This window comes from Peromyscus leucopus, chromosome 23 (genome assembly GCF_004664715.2).
Source record: "Peromyscus leucopus breed LL Stock chromosome 23, UCI_PerLeu_2.1, whole genome shotgun sequence".
NCBI classification, from domain to species: domain Eukaryota; kingdom Metazoa; phylum Chordata; class Mammalia; order Rodentia; family Cricetidae; genus Peromyscus; species Peromyscus leucopus.
This window is the reverse complement of record NC_051082.1, coordinates 38,977,633-38,997,740: the sequence shown is the minus strand read 5'-3', so window position 1 is coordinate 38,997,740 and position 20,108 is coordinate 38,977,633. Positions and strand designations below refer to the sequence as shown.

The following is a 20,108-nucleotide window of genomic DNA, read 5'->3' as shown; positions in this document are numbered from 1 at the left end:
CTACCCACGCTCTCCAGCCTACTTCAGAGGTAATCCATTACGCCCCATGCTTTTGTTTCTCTCTGGAATTTAAAAAAAAAGTAAAATTTTTTGTGAGTGGCAAATTCATAAGCTCAGGGAATGAAAATGTTGGGATTTGATATAAAGGAACCTTTAAAGGAAGATTAGTGGTTTAATGGAACAGTTGGTTGCCCTGGGGAATTTTGCTGTGGCAGAGTGGAATTCAGTAATGAAAGGTCCTGCTTAGTCTGATTGCCCATTCATGCCATGATCAGGGTCCTTCCTGCTGGACCCCTGCTGATTGATGGGGCTGATTGCAGGTGCTTCATAAACTCCATCTCACTGTACCGGAACAGGTGGGTTTTGCCTGCCTGGGACTTCCCTGGTTTGTGGCATGGTTGCTTTCTTTGCTAAGTGGAAGTTGACTGTCATTCTTCATTAATTATGTCTTTAAAATGGAGAAGCAGGGCCAGAGGATGGCTCAGTGTGTAACATGCCTGCTGCACAAGCAAGAGGACTGGAATGCGGTCCGCAACATCCACGTAAAAGCTGGGCATGATGGTGCATTAGTGACCCCATTGCTGAAGAAGGGAAGACAGGAGGGTTCCTGGAGCTCCCTGGCCAGCCAGTCTTGCCTAATCAGCAAGATTCTTCCCTGCCCCCACAAAGATGGAGGGCTCACGAGATGGCTCAGCCGGTAAAAAGCACATGGTGTGCAAGCCTGAATACCTGTATTTGCTCCCTAGGCCCCAGGTAAAACTGCAAGGAGAGAACTGACTCCACAAAGTTGTTTTCTGAACTGTTATGGCACATGCACACCCACACACCATCCACATACACAGGAATGCTAGATAAAAACAAGTAATAAGGAAGGCCCGGTCTTAGCTGGATTCTCAGCAACAGTCATGTGAATAGCTGGACAAGTGATATTATTAGTACCCAGTGGTTGCTTCCTATCCGTTCTGCCCTTAAAGGTTTCTGATAGCTTTTACATTTTCTGTAGTGGAGTGCATAATTAAAATACCCAGGAAGATGCCCTGTCTGTGTGCAGGAAGTGGAGCCACAAGACAACTCTCAGCCTTGGCTTCTTGTACCCGTGTCCTCGCCATGGCAACTATTTCTACTGTCATACGGTCATAGTCCCCTTCTAGATGAGAAAATTATCTTTGCATTGGACAGGTAAAGTTAAATCCATTTGCATTTATCTAAAAACCTTAAAAGTCCATTTAGGGAAGTGACTTGGACGTCATAAAATTATGATGTTGATTTGAGAGAACATTAAGTCTGGTCCTCTCCTTTGAATGGACCTTAAATCTGTGTCATGCAGACAAATGAGACTCTCTGTTTCATAAATGATTTACGTTCTATTTAAAAGTATGTGAAAATGGAAATTTCATGGTTTTCCATGGTTCTTCATCCCAGGAACAGGGGCTTAGTGAGCTTATTGTCAGCATACAGAAGTAGTCATACACTCAGCACATTTTCTTCGGGGAGAAGGAGGGTCTGGTGGGTATATTTGGGATGTTTCCATCCTCCTAAAGAGCAGTGGATGGACCATTGGTATTTCCTCAAGTGAGAGTCTCATGAATATTTCTTGGGTAATTCACTCATTTTCTTTTCCTGGTGTATCTTTGCAGGCATTTTTCTGCCCATGTAAACTACAAAGGGATCACATACTTTTGTGGGGATCTGTGCATCCCTGCATAGAGATCCATCTGTTGCATTAGCTTCTCCTGAGGAGATGAGCAAACATCTGTTCACCATAGATAGGGCACCATTGATACATCAAAGTTCTTTTTCCACAGTGAGTTGATGGGCCTTTCAGAGCATGAGTGACCTCATAACAGCCAGATACCCGTAATACCCCACCCCATTGCAGATGAGAGCCTCATGGAAACTGCATCTGGGTGTCTCTTCCAGTGTGGTTCCATTTTAACATTCTCTAGTATCTCTTAAGATTACTTCCATGTGAGGGGAGCAGGAGGTAAGGACAGCAGCAGTCCCAGATGATGTCCTTGACACTCCTCTACCTTCTACTTATGAGGGTCAGTAGCTCAATTAGTATTACCATACACCCAGCTACCTCTTATTTTGGTCCCTTCAGTTAGTTGCCATGGCTATGGGGCCACAGTGCTCTAAGATGGTGATGGGGTGAACATGTTATATATACCCTTTCTAATCCATGCTTGGCTACCTTCATGCCCTCTTTAAATTCAAGTTCAAGTGTATGCTTTTCTGTGGGAAAGACCACTAGTCTTTGAGGGGTAACTTATTCTCCATGCTGGCTGTGCTAAAATATTTGTGGTGATAATTTTAATTCAGATACTTAAAATTCCAGGGCCTTGACAATGTGTGCTTTTCCCTTCTTGTAATAAATGGCCAGTCTCTGGGCTAACCACCATTCTATGGCCATTTAGATCACAAGATATTTGCTTGCCAAGTGTATAAAGCTATTCCTTATGAAGGATTTTCCTACTTGATTGCAGTACCGAGCATAGTAATTTGTTCATAGTAGAGGTGTGTGTAGTTACCTGTGAATTCTGTGAAGAATCGAACTGCGGTGTCATTTAAATTCCAAGCCATTGTATAATATGTTAAATTGATGATGCTCTGTCAGGTGTAGTCACAAATTCACATTTTTGAGCTTGTATCTTAAAGCTTTTTTTCTTTCAAAAAGATGTATTTTTTATGAGGCATGCATGTAGGACACTGGAACCCTATGAAGTGGCATTTCTTTTTCTATTGTTAAAGAGAGAGCAAATGGCAGGCCATTAATAAAGCCTGCGGCTCAGTGAACCCCAAGGTATCAGAGTTATATCTATTGCAATTCGGCTTTATTACACTGTTTGGGTCATAGGAGTGGATGATTTGGGCTGAAGTACATAGCAGAAAGGGAAATTGGACACACAGTTGACAATCAGAACCCGAGGATGCACTTAAGAAGCAGCTCAGAGCAAAAACAGGTGGGACTCTCCCAACAGGACCTGGATTAGTGGCTCCTCCTGACATTGAGTGACATGTTTCATTACAGCTCCCTACAGTTGGCTGTTTATATTCCTGCATGAGATCTACATCAGCCCAAAGAAGGGAAAGTGACAATGTCTTACTCTCTTCATATTCCCAATGCTGCTGCAGGGTCTATTCCATAGGATCAATGCACATTTGTTTATTGTGGCCAGGGGTTGAAGTCAGAACTGGGCCATGTGAGGAAAGCACTCTACCACTGAGCCACACCCAGCCCCTCACTGGGGGATTCTAGGCAGGTGCTCTACCACTGAGCCACACCCAGCCCCTCACTGGGGGATTCTAGGCAGGGCATGCGGCAGCCCCTCACTGGGGGGGATTTTTTTAGGCAAATGATCTACCACTCAGCCATACCCTAGTCCTTCACTATAGGATTTGCCCCCGCTGGGGAGTTCTAGGCAAGCATTCTACCACTGAGCCGCATCCCCATTGATAGTCTACAGACAGATTATTGCTATGATAAAACACTGTGACCAAAAGCAACTGAAAAGGTTTATTTGGCTTACTGGTTCTGATAATAGTCCATCATTGGGGGAAGGCTGGGCAGGAACTAAGGCATAAACCCTAGGTCATAGTAGCACTTCATTTGACCCAGCACACAGTAGGTAGAGTCAGATGGTCTCCATAGAAACCTGTGTGTTAGATTAGCAGAGCCCACTGAAATGTGAAGTCACAGAGGAGACCATGTCAGACTAAGGTGAAGAGCCATTGAAGAAGACATTTGACAAACATCACATATGTGTGCCCTCACACATGGGAACACAAGTGCATGTGCATGGATACTACACATATACACAAAAATAATGAAATAAATAAAAACAATGAATTCAGTGTCTTGTACGAGCAGGGATGTTCTGGTGTGTCCCTTTAATAGACTGATATTAATTCTAAAGAGGAGGGACTTGTGACGATTTCATGGACCCTTTGGCATTTTGAAGTATCTCCTAGGCTGCTGCTTTTTCCTAGTGTATCAGGGATTATTTGCTACTTAATTGGGCTACACAGGCTTCATCTCTACTGTTGAGCATTAGAACTGTTCGTATAATTGATTTATCGTTTATGTAGATTTATCGATCGGATAGGGTTATTTTCATCTTGGCTTCATTACTCTTTCTCCGTTCTCTCTGTTCTTTGAATATCTCAGATGATGTTGCACCGTATTTCAAGACAGAGCCAGGCCTGCCACAGATCCACCTGGAAGGGAACCGCCTTGTCCTTACCTGCCTGGCTGAAGGGAGCTGGCCTCTGGAATTCAAGTGGACACACAACGACAGTGAGCTCACCACCTACAGCAGCGAATATAAGTAATTGATGGCTTGAAATACAATCATGAGGTCATGTGTTGAAATCTTTGCCTTGTCAGACATGATGGCAAAAGGCTGGTGGTGCTGGATCAAGTCCAGGGCGTCGAGGGTCAAGGGGTAGATCTTGGAACTTGCTAGTCTGGAAGGTGTTTTGACTTAAGTGTCTATTATTCCACTTGTGACAGTAGTCCCATTTAGTAAAACGAGTAGGGACGGGAATCCACGCAGTACTTTAATGTGACACATTTGCTAGTTTTGGTGACAACCCCACCTTGCAACTATTGCTTACATCTAGTTGATGCAGGCATTTTTCCTGTAGGTGTGTAGATCAGGAGCTTCCAGATGTCATGCTGTTAAAATCCTTTCTAGCTGCTGCTTCTGCTTTGGCTGCAAAAGGGGCATCAGTGGTTGAGTGGGTGTGAGCAGAACCTTGTTACTCAGCAGGAAACCCAGTGAATATGGACAGCCTACTAAGCACTGGCCTACCTGCCAGATACAAGTGTACAAGGAACTTGATTAGCCGCCAAGCTCAGTGTGGGGAGGGTAGAGCTAGAGACCAAGCAGGTTTAAGCTGTAGCTATATCTGGGAAATAGCCCTACCTCTGTCTTGCAGCCTCAAGTCTTTGTATTTAAAAAGGAAAATTAAAATTTCTTAGATTATTTAAGTTAATGTATGAGTGGAACTCACTGCATCTTCGTCCGTACATGTCATTGTATGCTGTTCTAACTGTCCTCTTTTCCACTGCCCTCCTGTCCATCTGGACCAGCAGAGAGTCTGTCTTGTGTTTTTATGGAACCTTCCTCCCCTCGAATGATTTCCCTTCCTAGTTCCATGACCTATACACAGATACACCACATGCACACATGCATGCACACCTTTAAGCCTAAGTTTTACATATGAGAGAAAATATATACTTCGCTTTCTTAGCCTGGCTTATTTTGCTTAACTTAATGATTTTGTGTCCTGTCCATTTTGTGCAAATGTCAAAATTTCATGTTATGTTTGAAAATATTCCATTGAGGATATGTGCCATGTTCCTGTTATCCATTCATCTGTCAGCAGAAATCTCAACTGGTCCAGTTTTGTTGCTCCTGTGAGGAGTGCAGCAGCAGACACAAATGTGTAGGCTTCTCTGTGGTACGTTGACTTAGAGGCTTTCCAGTACATACTAAGAGAGTGGTCTACCTGAGTCCTGCACCTAACCTAATTTTAGCTTTTTGAGAACCTTTGAGATTGATTTTTTTTCCCACGGTGTTGTGTAATTTTACATTCCCCTGGGCATCATCATAAAGGTCCCTCTTTCTTTACATCCTCACTAGAATCTATTATTGGGTTGTGTTTTTTTTCTTTGCTCTTTCTTGGTGATGGCTATTCTGATTGGGGTGAGGTGAGACCTCATTGAAGGTTTTATTTGCATTTCCCTAAAGGCGAAGGATGGTGAACACCTTTTAGAATATTGATTGGCCATTTTGTATTTCTTCTTTTGAGAACTGACTAGTCAGTTCACTACTACACTTATTGATTGGGTGCTTTTTAATGTTTAATGTTTGCGGTTTTTTATAGACCTTGATATTAATCCCACATGTGCTGTGCAGTTGGCAAAGAGTTTTTTCCTGTTCTATAAACTGTCTCTTCATGCTGGTGAGTGTTTCCTTTACTGAGCAGAGACTTCTTAATTGCATGTAATCCCTCATGCCAGCTCCTGAAATGATTTCCTGTGCTATTGAGTCCTGTTCAGAAAGTCCTTGTTGGTGCCTGTACCTCAAAGTGTTATTCTCCATAATTTTGCTAGCAATTTCAGACTTTTGGTCTTGTATAAAAGTCTTTGATCCATTTTGAATTGATGTGTGTGTGTGTGTGTGTGTGTGTGTGTGTGTGTGTGTGTGCAGAGTGAGATATGGATCTACTTTCATTCTGCCTGTTTTTCTATCACCAGGCTGTTGTTTTTCAGATGTATGTTTTGTTGTGTTTTTTAACCTTTGTCAAGAATTAGGTTTCTGTGGATGGGAGGATTTAAGCCTGGCTTCTGTGTTCTATCCACCTGCGTGTCTGCTTTGTACCAGAACTGTGTTATCTCAGTCACTGTGGCTCTTCAGTATAATTTGAGGTTGGGTTTTGTGATGATAGAGATTGCTTTGGGTATTTAAGTCATTTGTGCTTCAGTGTACAATTTAGAATCTTTTTTTTCCTCCCAGGTCTGGGTTTCTATGGGGGTTGTGCTGACTCTGTAGCTGGCTTTCTGTGACATAGCCATCCTCACAATATTAATTCTTCCCATCCATGAACATGAGAGGTCTTTCTGATTTCTAATGTCTTCTTCAATTTCTTTCTTTAGTGTTTTAAATTCCCATGGTAGGGATCTTTCACTTGCTTGCTTAGATTTACTGATGGATTTTTAAAAATCTATTACAAATAATTTTTGTTGTTGTTTTTGTTTTTTGGGTTTTTTTTTCTCTGTCTGATTTCTCTCTTGGCAAGTTTTCTATTGATATATGGAAACACTACTGATTTGGGTATGTTGATTTTTTTTAATCCTGCTACTGTGATGAAAGTGTATGCATTTCTGGGAGTTTTCTCACAGTCTGTCATGTCTTAGGGTGTAGAATAGAATCATCTGCAAGTAGGAATAATTCAGTTTCTTGATTTCCTATTTGTGTCCCTGTTTTCCTTTCTCTGGCCTCACTGCTTGAGCTAGACCTGAAGCATTTATACTAGATAAAGTGGAGACAGTGAGCATCCTTATCCTATCCCTGACTTTGGAGGAAATGATTTCAGTTTTCTCCCATTTACTATATGTTAACTGTAGGTTTGTCGTATATAGCCTTTATTGTAGTGAGGTATTTTCCTTCTACCTCTCATTTTTTCAGGCCTTTATCACAAACAAATGTTGAACTTTGTCAGATGTCTTTTCCACAGCTACGGTGATGATTATATACTTTGCCCTTAGGTCTACTCATTTGCATACATTGGAGTGGAACCAACGTGGTAGTGGAATGTGGTATTAATTAATGTGTTCTTTAATTTGGCATGCAAGAATTTCATTGAGAACTTTTGCATCTGTGTTCATTTGGGAAATTGGTCAAGGTGTGTGTGTGTGTGTGTGTGTGTGTGTGTGTGTGTGTGTGTGTGTGTGTGTGTCTGTGTCTGTGGTTTGGTGTTAGGGTGGTGTTGCCTTCATTAAACAACTTCATTGATATTGTTACTTCCCTTACTATGCCACAGAACAGTTTGAGGATTACTCACCTGTAGTGGTATTTGCTCCACCCATGACCTTGGGCTATAAGGCCCCACCCTAAGAGGCGGTGCTTCTTGCTGTTGTAGGTGACCTCTTAACTCACCTTAGCTTGTCTTTAAAGATCTGGTAGAATTTGGTGGTGACTCCTATGGACCCTTAACTGGGAAATGTTTTAATACTGGTTCAGTTTTGTTGATTTTTATGACTCTGTTTTACTTCTTTATATCCTCTTGATCTCACTTGGTAGATCATATGTGCCTGGAAATATATCCATTTCTTTTAGATTTTCCAGGGCTTTGATGTGAGTGTTCAAAGTATTTCCCAATGATTCTCTAGATTTCATTGGTGTCTGAAGTAGCCTCCCCTTTTCTTCTTTAGTTATAGTATCTTGGGTTTTCTGCTGCCCCTTTCTTTTTGTTAGTTTGGCTAGGGGTTTGTTAGTCTTGTTTGTGTCTTTGAAGAACAAATTCTGGTTGATTCTATGTATTAATCTTTTAGTTACCACCTCAGTCCTTTTGGCCCTTGTCTGGTTTTGTGCTTAACTTGCTCCTGATCTTTGAAGAGCTGGAGGTACATCATTAGGTTGTTTATTTGGCATCACCTGGTTTTAAAAAGAATATGAACACTCATAGCTAAAACTTTCTTCTTAGAATTGCTTTAGCAGTGCCCAAAGGTCCTGGCAAGTTGTACTTCCACTTTTATCTGATTCTAGGGACTTTTAATTTCCTTGCCAATTTTGTCAGTGACCTTCCCGTCAGTCATTCAAAGGTGTTTTGCTCAGTCTCCACCTATTTGTGTTGTTTCTGTGGTTTCTCTTGCTGTATTGATTTCTACCTTTATTCCTTTATGATTTGATAAGATTAAAAAATCCAGTTATTTTTGTATTTGTTAAGTCTTGATTTGGGCTGGAAGGCCCTAGAGAAGGTTTCATGACTGCTGAGAAGAATATATATTCTGTTTCTGTTAAACAGAATGTTCTGTATACTTCTATTAAGTTCTTTGACCTATGGTATAATTTAACTATGGGGTTTCTTTGCCAATCTTTGTTTGGATGACCTATCTAAAAATGAGAATAGTATATTGAAATCACCAACTGCTATTGTATGAGGGTGTCTCTGACCTTTTCTGTCCATTAATATTTGTTTTATGAAATTGGGAGCCCTGAGGTTTGATGTGAATATACTTCTGGTTGTTGTATCTTCTTGATGAGTTGTGCCCTTTATTATTGGCCTTCTTTCTTTATGTGACTGCACATGTATGTGTGACTGTGTATGTGTTTGCACATACAGGCAAGTATGTGTATTTATGTAGAGGCCAGAGAGTGATATCAAGTCTCCTGCTTTATCATTCTTCACTGTATACTTTTAAAAGAGGGTTCCCCAGTGAACCCGTGGCTAGTCTGACAACCAGCAAGCCGCAGCAAGCCTCTTGTGTCCATTTCCCCAACAGCACTGTGGCTATAGGAAGATTCGTGCAGCTATGCTCAGCTTCTTCTTGGGTGCTGGGAATTCATGCTGGGTTCTGCATGTTTACATAGCAAGCATTTCTCAGCACTGAGCCTTCTCTCTAGTCCTGTGTGTGTTTTGACTAGCTTTGGCTTGCAGTCATCTTTATGAGATACTAGAAAAGCCATCTTGATTTTGTCTTCTGTTACTTTGATAGATTGCCTCTGACCTTGATTTTTAGTCTTTGGGTGTCTTACTAATAGTTGGTGTTTCTTGATAACAATAGACAATTTGATCTAATTTAAATTTTGTTTATGCTAATCTTTATTCTTTGTGTGTAAGTATTTTGTTACATGTGTATCTGTACACCCTATGCATGCCCAGTACCCATGGAAACCAGAAAAAGGCATCAGATCCCCTGGAACTGGAGTTACAGACAGTTGTTAGCCATCATGTGGGTGCTGGAAATCCAACCCTAGAGCTCCCGAGGCCTGGCCTCTTTAGTCACTATTTCCTATGGAATCATGCTGGATGCTCTGCTTTTGAGCATGATGAGGGGAGTGGTGTCTACAAAATTCAAGAAGCCCCAGTGTCATAAAAAAAATATGCTGCTTTCATGAATTAAGAAGGAATTGACTGTATGGAGCATCAGTTCAACACATGGCCAATTCACCCCCTCATCTATCTCAGAAGTTGTAATATGTGACCCATAGCTCATGTTCAGCTTGCCTCGATTGTCTGTGTGTCTGAATATTTCTTGATCTTGCTCACTCTGATTTCTTGCCTTCTCTCTCCTTCTCTTGCCATCTTGCTCTCATTCTCAGTGTGTGTATGTGTGTGTGTGTGTGTGTGTGTGTGTGTGTGTGTGTGTTATTAAAGCCCCACTTCCACACATGTGGTTGTAAGCTTTCCTATAAAAACCCCCCTTTTCTGGTCTTGGTAGCCCATTCAGAAGCTGGCTGCATTGGTCTGCAGACCAAGCCAAGGAAATAGCTGCACATCTCCACCTCACAAACTCTCATCCCCACTAGGCATCTGGCTCCTCTCTTCATTACTACCCTACACTTGTTTACTTGTTTCTGTCATGTGTTTGCCCTTTAACATGTATGACTTTTGACCTTCTCTAACATAGCCCCACCCCTAGTTATCTACTTTTTGGGAATTGGTTTATCACAGCCATTCAGAGCACACTGGACTCGAACAGTTTCTAGGTTGGAATACTAGCTCCAAGTCCTGATAATGCTGTGACCTTCAGCAGGTTGGGTATGTGCTCTACTGTACAGATGTATGTGAACTGGCTGTGTTGATTCTTTTCCAAATTGCTGGGATTAAATGCTGAACCAAAGCACCTTAAGGGAGGAGGGTTTGTTTGGGCTCCCAGCTTGAGGGGACAGCCCATCTTGGAGATAAAATCATGGCAGCAGAAATGTGCTCTCAAGGAGGAAGCAGAGCTAGCTGGATGCTGGTGCTCAGCTCACTTTCCGCTTCACTTCAGCCCATGGGATGCTGCTGCCCACAGTCAGTGTAGGACTCCCCACCTCAAACCCAACTAGAACCTCCATCACAGACATACTGAGATGTTTTTCACCTGGGTGATTCCAGATCCTATCAAGTTAACAGTATGAACCATCACAGGACTGCCCACACCTCATGTAGTGTTGTAAGCATTGAGAGACTCTGTTGTGTGAGACATCCTGTTTTCTGACACACATTGTAATTACCAGCAATATTTCTCAGTGTTAGTGTGTCATGTTGTGGGGCTTGGCTCATTAGTGTAAAAGCAAAAACACCAGACAGTGAATATAGAAATGAGAGCTGTGTGTGAGTGGCCAGCTTGGATACACATACCTTGAGCTCTAGTAACGACAGGTTCTCATCTTGCTATCCCAGTGACTTTGGAGAAATTCACGCATTTTGACCAAGTCTTCTCATCTGTAAAATGGTATAGTAAATCCAATGCCAGTGGGTGCTCATAAAAGTCAAATGACACATTCTATGTGCCCCAGGAAGTAAGGAGTGAGACCGCACAATATTGTTCCTTCTGTGGAGAAGATCAGGGAGGTAGACAGTCCATGGCAGGAGGCCTTCAAAGCTGGGTACCTACTATGGCTACCTAGAAAGGAATTTCTTTCCCTGATCTTCAGTTTCTGAAATGGAGCTGCCTGAGGCCAGGCCTTTTGTTTAGGCACCATGTCTTTTTCTGTCCTGCTCAGTGATCTTTCCCTCCTCACAGAAGAAAGATTCATGTCTCCCTTAAGAGTCTTTCTGTGGGTCTCTACCTGGAGGAAGGGAGAGGAAAAAAGGAATTACGTTGAACCTGAGTGAGATGGACATTATATCATCATGGGCATCCTGTTTAGAATTATTGTGTAGCAGTGTGTGTGTGTGTGTGTGTGTGTGTGTGTGTGTGTGATATTGTGTGTATGAAAGTCTGTGAAAGTGGACAACCTCAGCTGCCCTCCCCAGACACTTACCCATTTTCCATACTTTTCTTTCCTCCCTTTATGCCCAGACTGCCATCTGGAGTTCACCACCACATGAGGCAGGAAGACTAGCAAGCCCTAGAGTCATGCCTGCCTCTAGCTCCCTAGTGCTCAGATTACAAGTGTACACTACCACATCTGAGTTTTTGACAAAAGCTCTGAGGATCAAGCTCAGGTCCTTATACTTGCAAGCCAAGCACCATACTGATCAGGCTGTCTCCCCAGCACAAAAGTTTTACTCTTAAAGCCCACATGAATCCTAGGCCATTCTTATACTTGCAGCTTCTTAAACTTACTGTTAACCTAAATTTAAAGTTATCATGAAAAGGCATATCGTTTAGATTTTATTTTGTTCCTCATTGTTCTTTCTGGTAACAAAATTTACCTATTCATTTGAAACATGTGGTGATAATCTACCAGAAGACAAAACAGTATTGTTTGTATTGAAGCAAGACCAAGGTAGAGACTCATTATACATGGATCATTAAGGCAGCTGCCTCACTACCACTTCACTGGGAGCACAATGAGGAGACACACATTCTTCTGGAGCAGGGATGGCTTACAGTAGAAGTGATGAATTCCATTCTGTTCACTGAGGTCTTCAGACTTTGACATGAGTTATCAAGAGTCCATTGTATTTTGTCATCAATTTGTCCAGATGTAAAAGCTGCTAAAAATCGCATACTATTTTTGTAAATTACTCTTTTCATCTTCTTCCTCCCCTGAACACCTTCAGCTTTCATGTGTTAACCTTCATGAGACCTTTATAAGTCTCAAATTGAAAAACAAGATTGAAAATGATAGCCCTCCTGTCTGAGAGTGAGCGCTGATTTTTAACCCCTCTTGGTGTCAGTTAGGAAAATGCTAACACTGTAAGGAGATGATAATGATTTCACCTTTTCTAGCATTGACTAAGAATAGTATTTTCTCTGCTACTTGTATTACAGGATGCTTGTGGACTGGGTGAATTTTAAATGTTCTGTTTCACATCAATACTTGGGTCGCCTTTTCGGCACAGGTGAGAGCATAGGCATATCAATAGCAGTCGAGGAATTAAGCTAAGTTTGCACAGGTGTCTGACGTGGATTTGCATACAATTTTTACAGGAAACATCTGTAAGTTCTGGTCTACACCGAGGAAAACGCTGCAATATTTATATTCCAAGTGTGTGTCTGTATGCAAACCCATGAATGAAGAATTTCTTAATGCTAGTGCAGTATGCCTATTATAACAGTTGGAATAATTGGATAGTCTAAAAATGTCATCATTTTCTTAGGAGACCTGTTTCTGTAGTTCAATTCTGTGGCACAATAACAATAGAAACTTGATGGATGCTTATTATTTTTTTTATTCCAGTAAAAACTGAAATGGTTAAGGGAAAAGCTATTTTCTCCTGTTTTATAAAAGGATAAGAAAATTTCACAGTATCAATAAAAATATTAAATTCCTGGGGATAACTTTTATAAGAGATGAGGAAAACCCACATGAAGAAGAGTGTAATGAATGGGTTAGTGAGAGACTTAAGTGAGTCTGCCAGACAGAAAACCAAGCACTGTGAATACCTTTCCCTTTCCATCTACTGTATGAGTCTAACCCAGTCAATAGGTCTTTTACTAAAACTGTTATCAGTACAGAGTTTCTTATAGTGCTGATGATCATGTACAAGACTCAGGGTCTTGTACATGCCACCAAGCTATGTCCCTAACCCAAGATGTTTTAATAAAAAAAAAATGCCAGTGATGTTTTGTTCATTGGGTGATGCCACAATGAGGACAGCCTTGGCATCTAATAGTGGCCAGTGCCAGACAGTGGCAAACACCAGACTAGCTTTGAGAAGGAGTCTGTATTCCTAGACCCCTTAGTAGCCTCAGGCCTCAAAGAAGGTTTGATCTGCTCATGTGTCTCATTTCACTAGTTACAGCGTGTTTAGATGACATAGTTCAGTCACTCTGGCCAGTCAGTGGCCAGGCACATTGTCTGAAGTGGGTGCTCTCTAGTGACACTGAAACACCCACCTTTTGCCCCCACAATGTTGTCTGTCAACATCCTTCCTTCAGAATTTATAGTTAAGTTCTTCCAGGTCTCTTTCTCATCAGCGAAGCCATTTGCTGCTGCTCAGGTATCTCTCTGTATTCATTCCAACCTCTCTTTTTAAAAGCTAGAGTCACATTAGCTACTTCTGTTGCTGTGATTGAAACACCCAACAAAAACAACTGAAGGGAACACCTATTTTGGCTCCCAGAGTGTAGGTTCAGTCCATCATGAAAAAGAAGTCATGGTTGAAGCAGTGATAAGCAGCTAGTCACATTGCATGTGCAGTCAAAACAGAGGGAAACAGATGCTGGTCCTCAACTTGTTTTCCCCTTTTTATTTAGTCCAGCACCTCAGTCTGTGGAGTGGTGCTACCTACATTCAGGGTAGGTCTTCCTATCTCAATGAACCAAAGCAAGAAAATCCCACAGTGGCATGCCCAGAAGCTAATATAACCCAGGTAATCCCTCACAGGCATGCCCAGAGGCTAATTTAATCTAGGTGATCCCTCACAGACATGCCCAAAGGCTAATCTAATCTAACCCAGGTAATCCCTCACAGGCATGCCCAGAGGCTAATCTAACCCAGGTAATCCCTCACAGGCATGCCCAGAGGCTTATCTAATCTAGGTAATCCCTCACAGGCATGCCCAGAGGCTAATCTAATCTAGGTAATTTTTCACAGGAATGCCCAGAGGCTCTTTTCCTAGGTGGTTCTAGGTCTTATCTAGATGACAATGGGAATAAATCACGAACAGGGCCAAATACACTGCTTGCAAGGCTGTCCCTTTGTAGTATTCCTGGAAGGCTATAGTGTGAGGTTTCCAGTATGTTAGTGACCTAGGCCAGGCTCTATCAGTTTGCTAGCTGTTCTATCAGTTTGAATAGCTTGAAAGTCACTGAGAAAGTAGCCTTGATGCTTAGGATTACGTGCTCTGATAATTCTCTTGTAAGAGTTATTTCCATGGGCATTTTCCTAATACCCACAGCCCAGCTCTCATTTATCACTCCGTACAGCAGGAATTGCTTTTCAGTATCTGTAGTTGGCCACTAAAGAAAGCACAACTTTGTGCTAAAATCTTGAGTCTATCTTTGAGATTACTGGAGACTCCCTCAGGATACCCTTATCTACAGCATCAATCTCCATCACCATCAGATATTGAATGTGTTTCAAGAGGAAGAGAAACTCAAGAACTACAGCAACACCCTTCGATGAAGATGTCTTTCACCCTGGGTCTCACTAGCCCTGTCTGCCACACTGGGCTAAGATTGAGTTACAGGATCAAATTTACACAGTTGCATGACAAATAAAAAATAAAAAAAATTAAACTCAGTAGAATTGTTTTTAAGACACCAGGTATGAGTCAGTGAAAGATGGTGACCCTAAAAGATGGGCTACAAGCAAGATGAGCCCTGTACCTGCCCACAACTTCTGTCTTGACAGAATTTCCTATTGAAGGCATGGAAAATGAGAACCCAGGCAGTGTATCTTCACTAAATTAGAGAGAGATGAGAATTGGGAGAAGAAATTGGAACACTAGATTTCTCAATAAAGAGCATGAGATGGGAAGGAATGTATAGAGAAAGAACTCTGGAGACTGCATAGGCTCCCTTGAGCACTAGCAGAGTAGTCAGGCACCAGCACGTTGGCATGAAGCAGCCACTCAAGGCCAGGTACAGAATTACCCAGAACACAGGTAGTAGCTCTCTGTGTTCACACAGGAGTAGGTATCCTATCCTTACCACAAACTGAAAGAAAGTTATAAAATTATTGAATGGAATACCCAGAACTGTCTGTCACCCATGATAGGGAAATATCAATCTTCAATAAAATATGTGGTCCCACCTAGCTACTATTAAAAAGCAACACTTTGAAAGGGTTGAGCTAATTATTTCTGAGTATCTTCACAGCATCACTAGAGTTCAAATACATTTATAAAAATGCCAAAATAGCCAGAACTCAACAAAGGAAACTGCACAGTATCTAAAATCTAACCAATTTATTGAGATTGCAAAGAGGCAGGAAAGCATGGTTTGAAGTGGGAAGGAAAAGGCAGGATACTGAAACTGGTGGGACTGACACAAAGTAGCAGAGAAATACTAGGAGACCATTATGGTTGTGTTGTAGATAATCAAAGGAAGACAAATTCTGAAGACAAAATTGTATCTGAGGGAGACTAGAATGCTCAGAAGAAAATATTAGTAAGCTCATGAATGTATCAACAGAAATATACAAAATAAAAGGCATATTAAAAAACAATTAAATGAGCATTAAAGAGTAACAAGAAAACTTTAAATGTATGTGTAACTACAACTAAAGAAAGAGCAAGGGAAAATATTTAGAGAAACAATGTTACTTTTCTCCTAATTTGAATAAGAAACACAAAGTTACAAAGCATCAAATTATGATAGTAGCCAGTGCAATAAGGCAAGAAAAATAAGTTATCTGCATTGCAAAAAAAAAAAGACTGATTTCATTTTCAAACTGTATAATCACCTGTATAGTACATTCAGCAATGTTGCCAAACAGAAGATAAATATGTAAAAATCATATGTAGATTCATTTATCCCTATGTTTTTAACAGTCATCCGTCCTCATCCATAATATAACACACACACACACACACACACACACACACACACATACCACAAATAAAAAATAGCACCAAATACTGAAATGCCTAGGGATAAATCTGACAAATGATGTGCAAAATATTTACACTGAAAATTTCAAGTATTATTAAGAGAAATAAGAGAGCCTGGCTATTTGGGCAAATATACAGTATCCTTATATCTGAAGACTCAGATTTAAATATGGTTTTATTAAATTCATTTAAAAATATTTTTACTTACACACTGGTCTCTTGTTCATATTCCTTTGGCTTGACATGTTGAGGTACATCTTACCTGTAAAATTCTTCACTGAGCCACAAGGAGCATCCTTTTACATATTGGTTAATCCATTGTTTCTCAGGCAGTTATTCAACATGTAAAGGGCGTGTCTGAGCACTTTCTTCTTAGATGAACAAGTTGGTTTCTTCATCAACTACCTAAACTGAATGTAGCCCTCATCTGCATCTTCCTACAAAGATGGACTCCCCTGGTTATTCCTAATTAATTCTCCTCTGATAGTTATTCCTAACCTCCATTCATGTTAATTCTCTTCTGATGGTTTTCACTCTGGTGGTTCCATCTCTGTGAACTGACTCACTCACGTAAGCAGATTTTATTTGGGCTCAACTCAACCATGAGAGTTGTTGAGCTTTAGATAAAAATCGAACCTCATGTAGTTTCATGCTGCATTGCTTAATTGGTTCCTAGTATTCCATATAGAGATGGTTGTGAATTGTGTATGAAACTTTCAATATGCCTTTGACTTTCTTCTTTATCATAAAACTGTATTTATGAATTCTGTCATTAAAAAATTGATTCTTCATTTCTGAGGCATTGAATTAATTATCTTTTTGTCTAGAAAGATGGGGATCATAAGTGTGGAAATTTAAGAATGGATAGGCAATTGCCATCTCACTCCAAGAAAAGGTGACTCATGTTGACTTCCCAGGCTGGTACAGCATAGCTTGTGCTAGGGTATGTGACTTAGATCTTTAGTATTAATGACATGTGGATCCCACAAAACTGTGTGCTGTACATACTGGTTTCTGGCTTCAGTTTGACTATCCTGTCTTTGCTGTGTAGTCAGAGCAGATAAGGTTGTTCCTTGGGAATTTCCTAAACAGAACTGGCATGTGGCTTCTTCAAGTCCTTATTGGAGATGATTTGGATGTAGATAATCAATCTCTCTTGGGTCTTCTGTCTTAGGATCATTGTGGAATCTAAGTGAAAAGCCTTAGCCACGAGGACAACCCAAATAATATGACTCATTGTTGACAAGTACTTCCAAATGAGACACCAGAAGCTTTTAACTGTGTCTTCCTAATTCGCTACTGCTTGTTAAAATGCTTATAGTTTAGGCCCCTTTTTCACTATGCCTTGGTGTAGATATTTTTAACTGGGTAGAGAGTAACATTTGTCTTCATACTTCAGTTCTTGGTGTAATGGTCCCCATTTTTTATGTCTACAGAGACTCTCATAAAGAATTAAGTAATCACAAATGGAATAAAAGATTTTTATCCATAAAAAAATCAATGCCCTCTTTCCCAAAGGTTTTCTGACATTCAATTCTTACTGACTTGAGAGTGTTTAATCCTAATAATGCTAGATCCGACAGACTGATTCCTGTCACATTCTCAAGCTTCATGAAATGGAGATTTTCACCTTTCTGCCCCTGATTAGATGAAGAAAGAAAGAATGAAAGGTCTCCAAAACATTGCTTACATTGGTGAAAAATCGCAGTGTCCTGGAGAGACTTAGGAATATCTCAACGATGACCCTTGAACTTTGGCTTGACCTTTGTCACTATTAGAATAAAGTCTAAATGTAATCATCCATGGTAGCTATCAGTGAGAAGCTTGTGGGAACTTGGCATCCTGTTCACATCTGCAAGCTTTATATGTCCAGATTTGAAGCCTAACAACTACTACACTACATATACCTGTTTAGATTCCTTCTTCATTTAAAATAATTTTTAAATCAATGACACACACACATACATGTATATGGTAACTTTTGCAAATACAGGGTGCCCGATGCATAGCTCCATCTTTCCTGTTCTGTGCACTTCAACTTCATACTGATAATTTAACTCTTCTAAGGACATAACCTTCAACTTGCCCCAGCGTGTATGACCTGTCAGTCAGGCACACCTTCAAAATTGTGTATCTATTTTCTTATCAAATTCCAGTGTAGATTTTTTTCATCATTATTTTGCTTGAGGAAATAGTCAGCGTCAGACTCATTCCACTTTGGATTATTGTTTTTTAAAATTTAATATAGGAAATTTATAAAAAATAAAATTGAAAACAATTATTATCTAACCTTCCCAAGATGGGGTGATTTTTTGAACCTACACATAGCTTTTAGTGTGTATTTCCCTAACCTCCCTCTTTTTAACTGTAAAAATAAGAATGAGCTTTTGTCCAAGACATAAAAGCTTACTATAAAATTGGGTACTTATTCATGCAAAATAGGTATCATGCTAGCATAAAATTATACTTGTAGCTAGTGGACATTTTGTGTGTTGCTGTGGACTGAACCTGTGCCTTATGGATACTAGGAAAGCCTCCTACCATTTGGGGATTTTCCCGCCCCCACTTAGTTCATTTTCTTATTCTTTTCTTTTCTAAAGTGGACTAGGGCCTCATACTTCCTAGTCAAGTACTAAGTCATTAAGCTTGTTCCCAGCCCCAAATTTTTATGTTATCATCATCACTATTAGCAGTAGAACTTTATTGATTGATAGGTTGGTTGGTTGGTTGACAGAGTTTCTAGCCCCGGCCAACTGGAATCCCCTATGCAGCCAAGGATGACTTGAACTCCTGATCTTCCTGCTTATAATGCTTGGGGATGATAGATGTGTGGCACCCTACCTAGTTTATACAGTGCTAGGGGTCAAACACATGACTTTGTGCCTGCTAGACAGGCCTTTCATGAACTAAGCTACATCCTCACCCAATATGCATAGCTTGGACCTTGTTCTGGAGATGTGGTTTTGTTGCCCTGGTGTGTGTCCTCAGTCCTAGTAGCTTTTTGTTGGGAATAGCTACCAAGAAGTAACTTCTAAAAGTAAGTTATATTTTATCATACATTTCTAGAAATAGAATAGTTCTTTCCCAGAAAAATTCTATGTTATCAGCCTAATTTGTCCTAGGTCTCCCCTCTCCCGTTTTGTTGTTGTTGTTTATTTGTTTGTTTTTTCCACTCCTAATCAGACAGTTCAACATGAAGCCATGGTCATTGTTGCTTTGGTCTTGTTTTATTCTCCCCCCTCCCCAGGTGTTTTGATTGCATTTGGAGTAGATTTTGAACTGAATTAAATCTCAGAAGCCAACTATCATCACTGTCTTTCATGATTCCGTGCTTTTGCACAGAGAGTGACGTGTCTATAGAATTGTGTGTGTGTGTGTATGTGTGGGGGGGGGATTAGGTAGAGAAGAGTGAAACAACCCCCCAGTGCCACAATCATCCCAGAAGCCAGTCCCCTGAGGGGCTTACACTGAACACCATGATCTGAGATGCTGCCCCAATTACCATCAAATACCCTCTTTGCTCCACTTGTCCAGGTGCCACAGTTTCTGCCACTGGACTTCACCACTGCTGTGGCCCACCACAGCCACACCTGTCCCACTGCCATTGTTGTGTCATCACCACTGCTGTGCAACTGCCTCTACCATGTCTCCACCACCACCTCCAACACCGTGTCTCCACCATTTCAGCATCCTATCATTGCTATACCCCATCCCTTCCAGATCCCATCACCACCATGTTCCACCACCACATTGCTGCATCCCCATGTCCTATTTCTACTGTCTTACCACAACTACCATGTCCAGTCACCATCGTGTCCAACCACTGCCATGTTTCTCACCTCACCTTTTGGTTCTCAGGCCAGTTATTGTGCAGCACCAGGTCCCAGCAGCAGTGTTGACCTGGCTGTGTGATGACTCTGCCCTGGAGCAAGTCTAACAAT

The 20,108-nt window shown here is 41.0% G+C and overlaps 1 protein-coding gene across 1 annotated transcript in view; it reads left to right on the top strand.

The window, feature by feature from the left end:
* The window catches only part of Sdk1 (sidekick cell adhesion molecule 1), a 970,573-nt gene that overhangs the window by 332,716 nt on the left and 617,749 nt on the right, over nucleotides 1–20,108 (top strand). Inside the window, 1 exon segment of the mRNA XM_028887375.2 lies at nucleotides 4,169–4,328. Within this exon segment, the coding sequence (XP_028743208.1) occupies nucleotides 4,169–4,328 (160 nt within the window).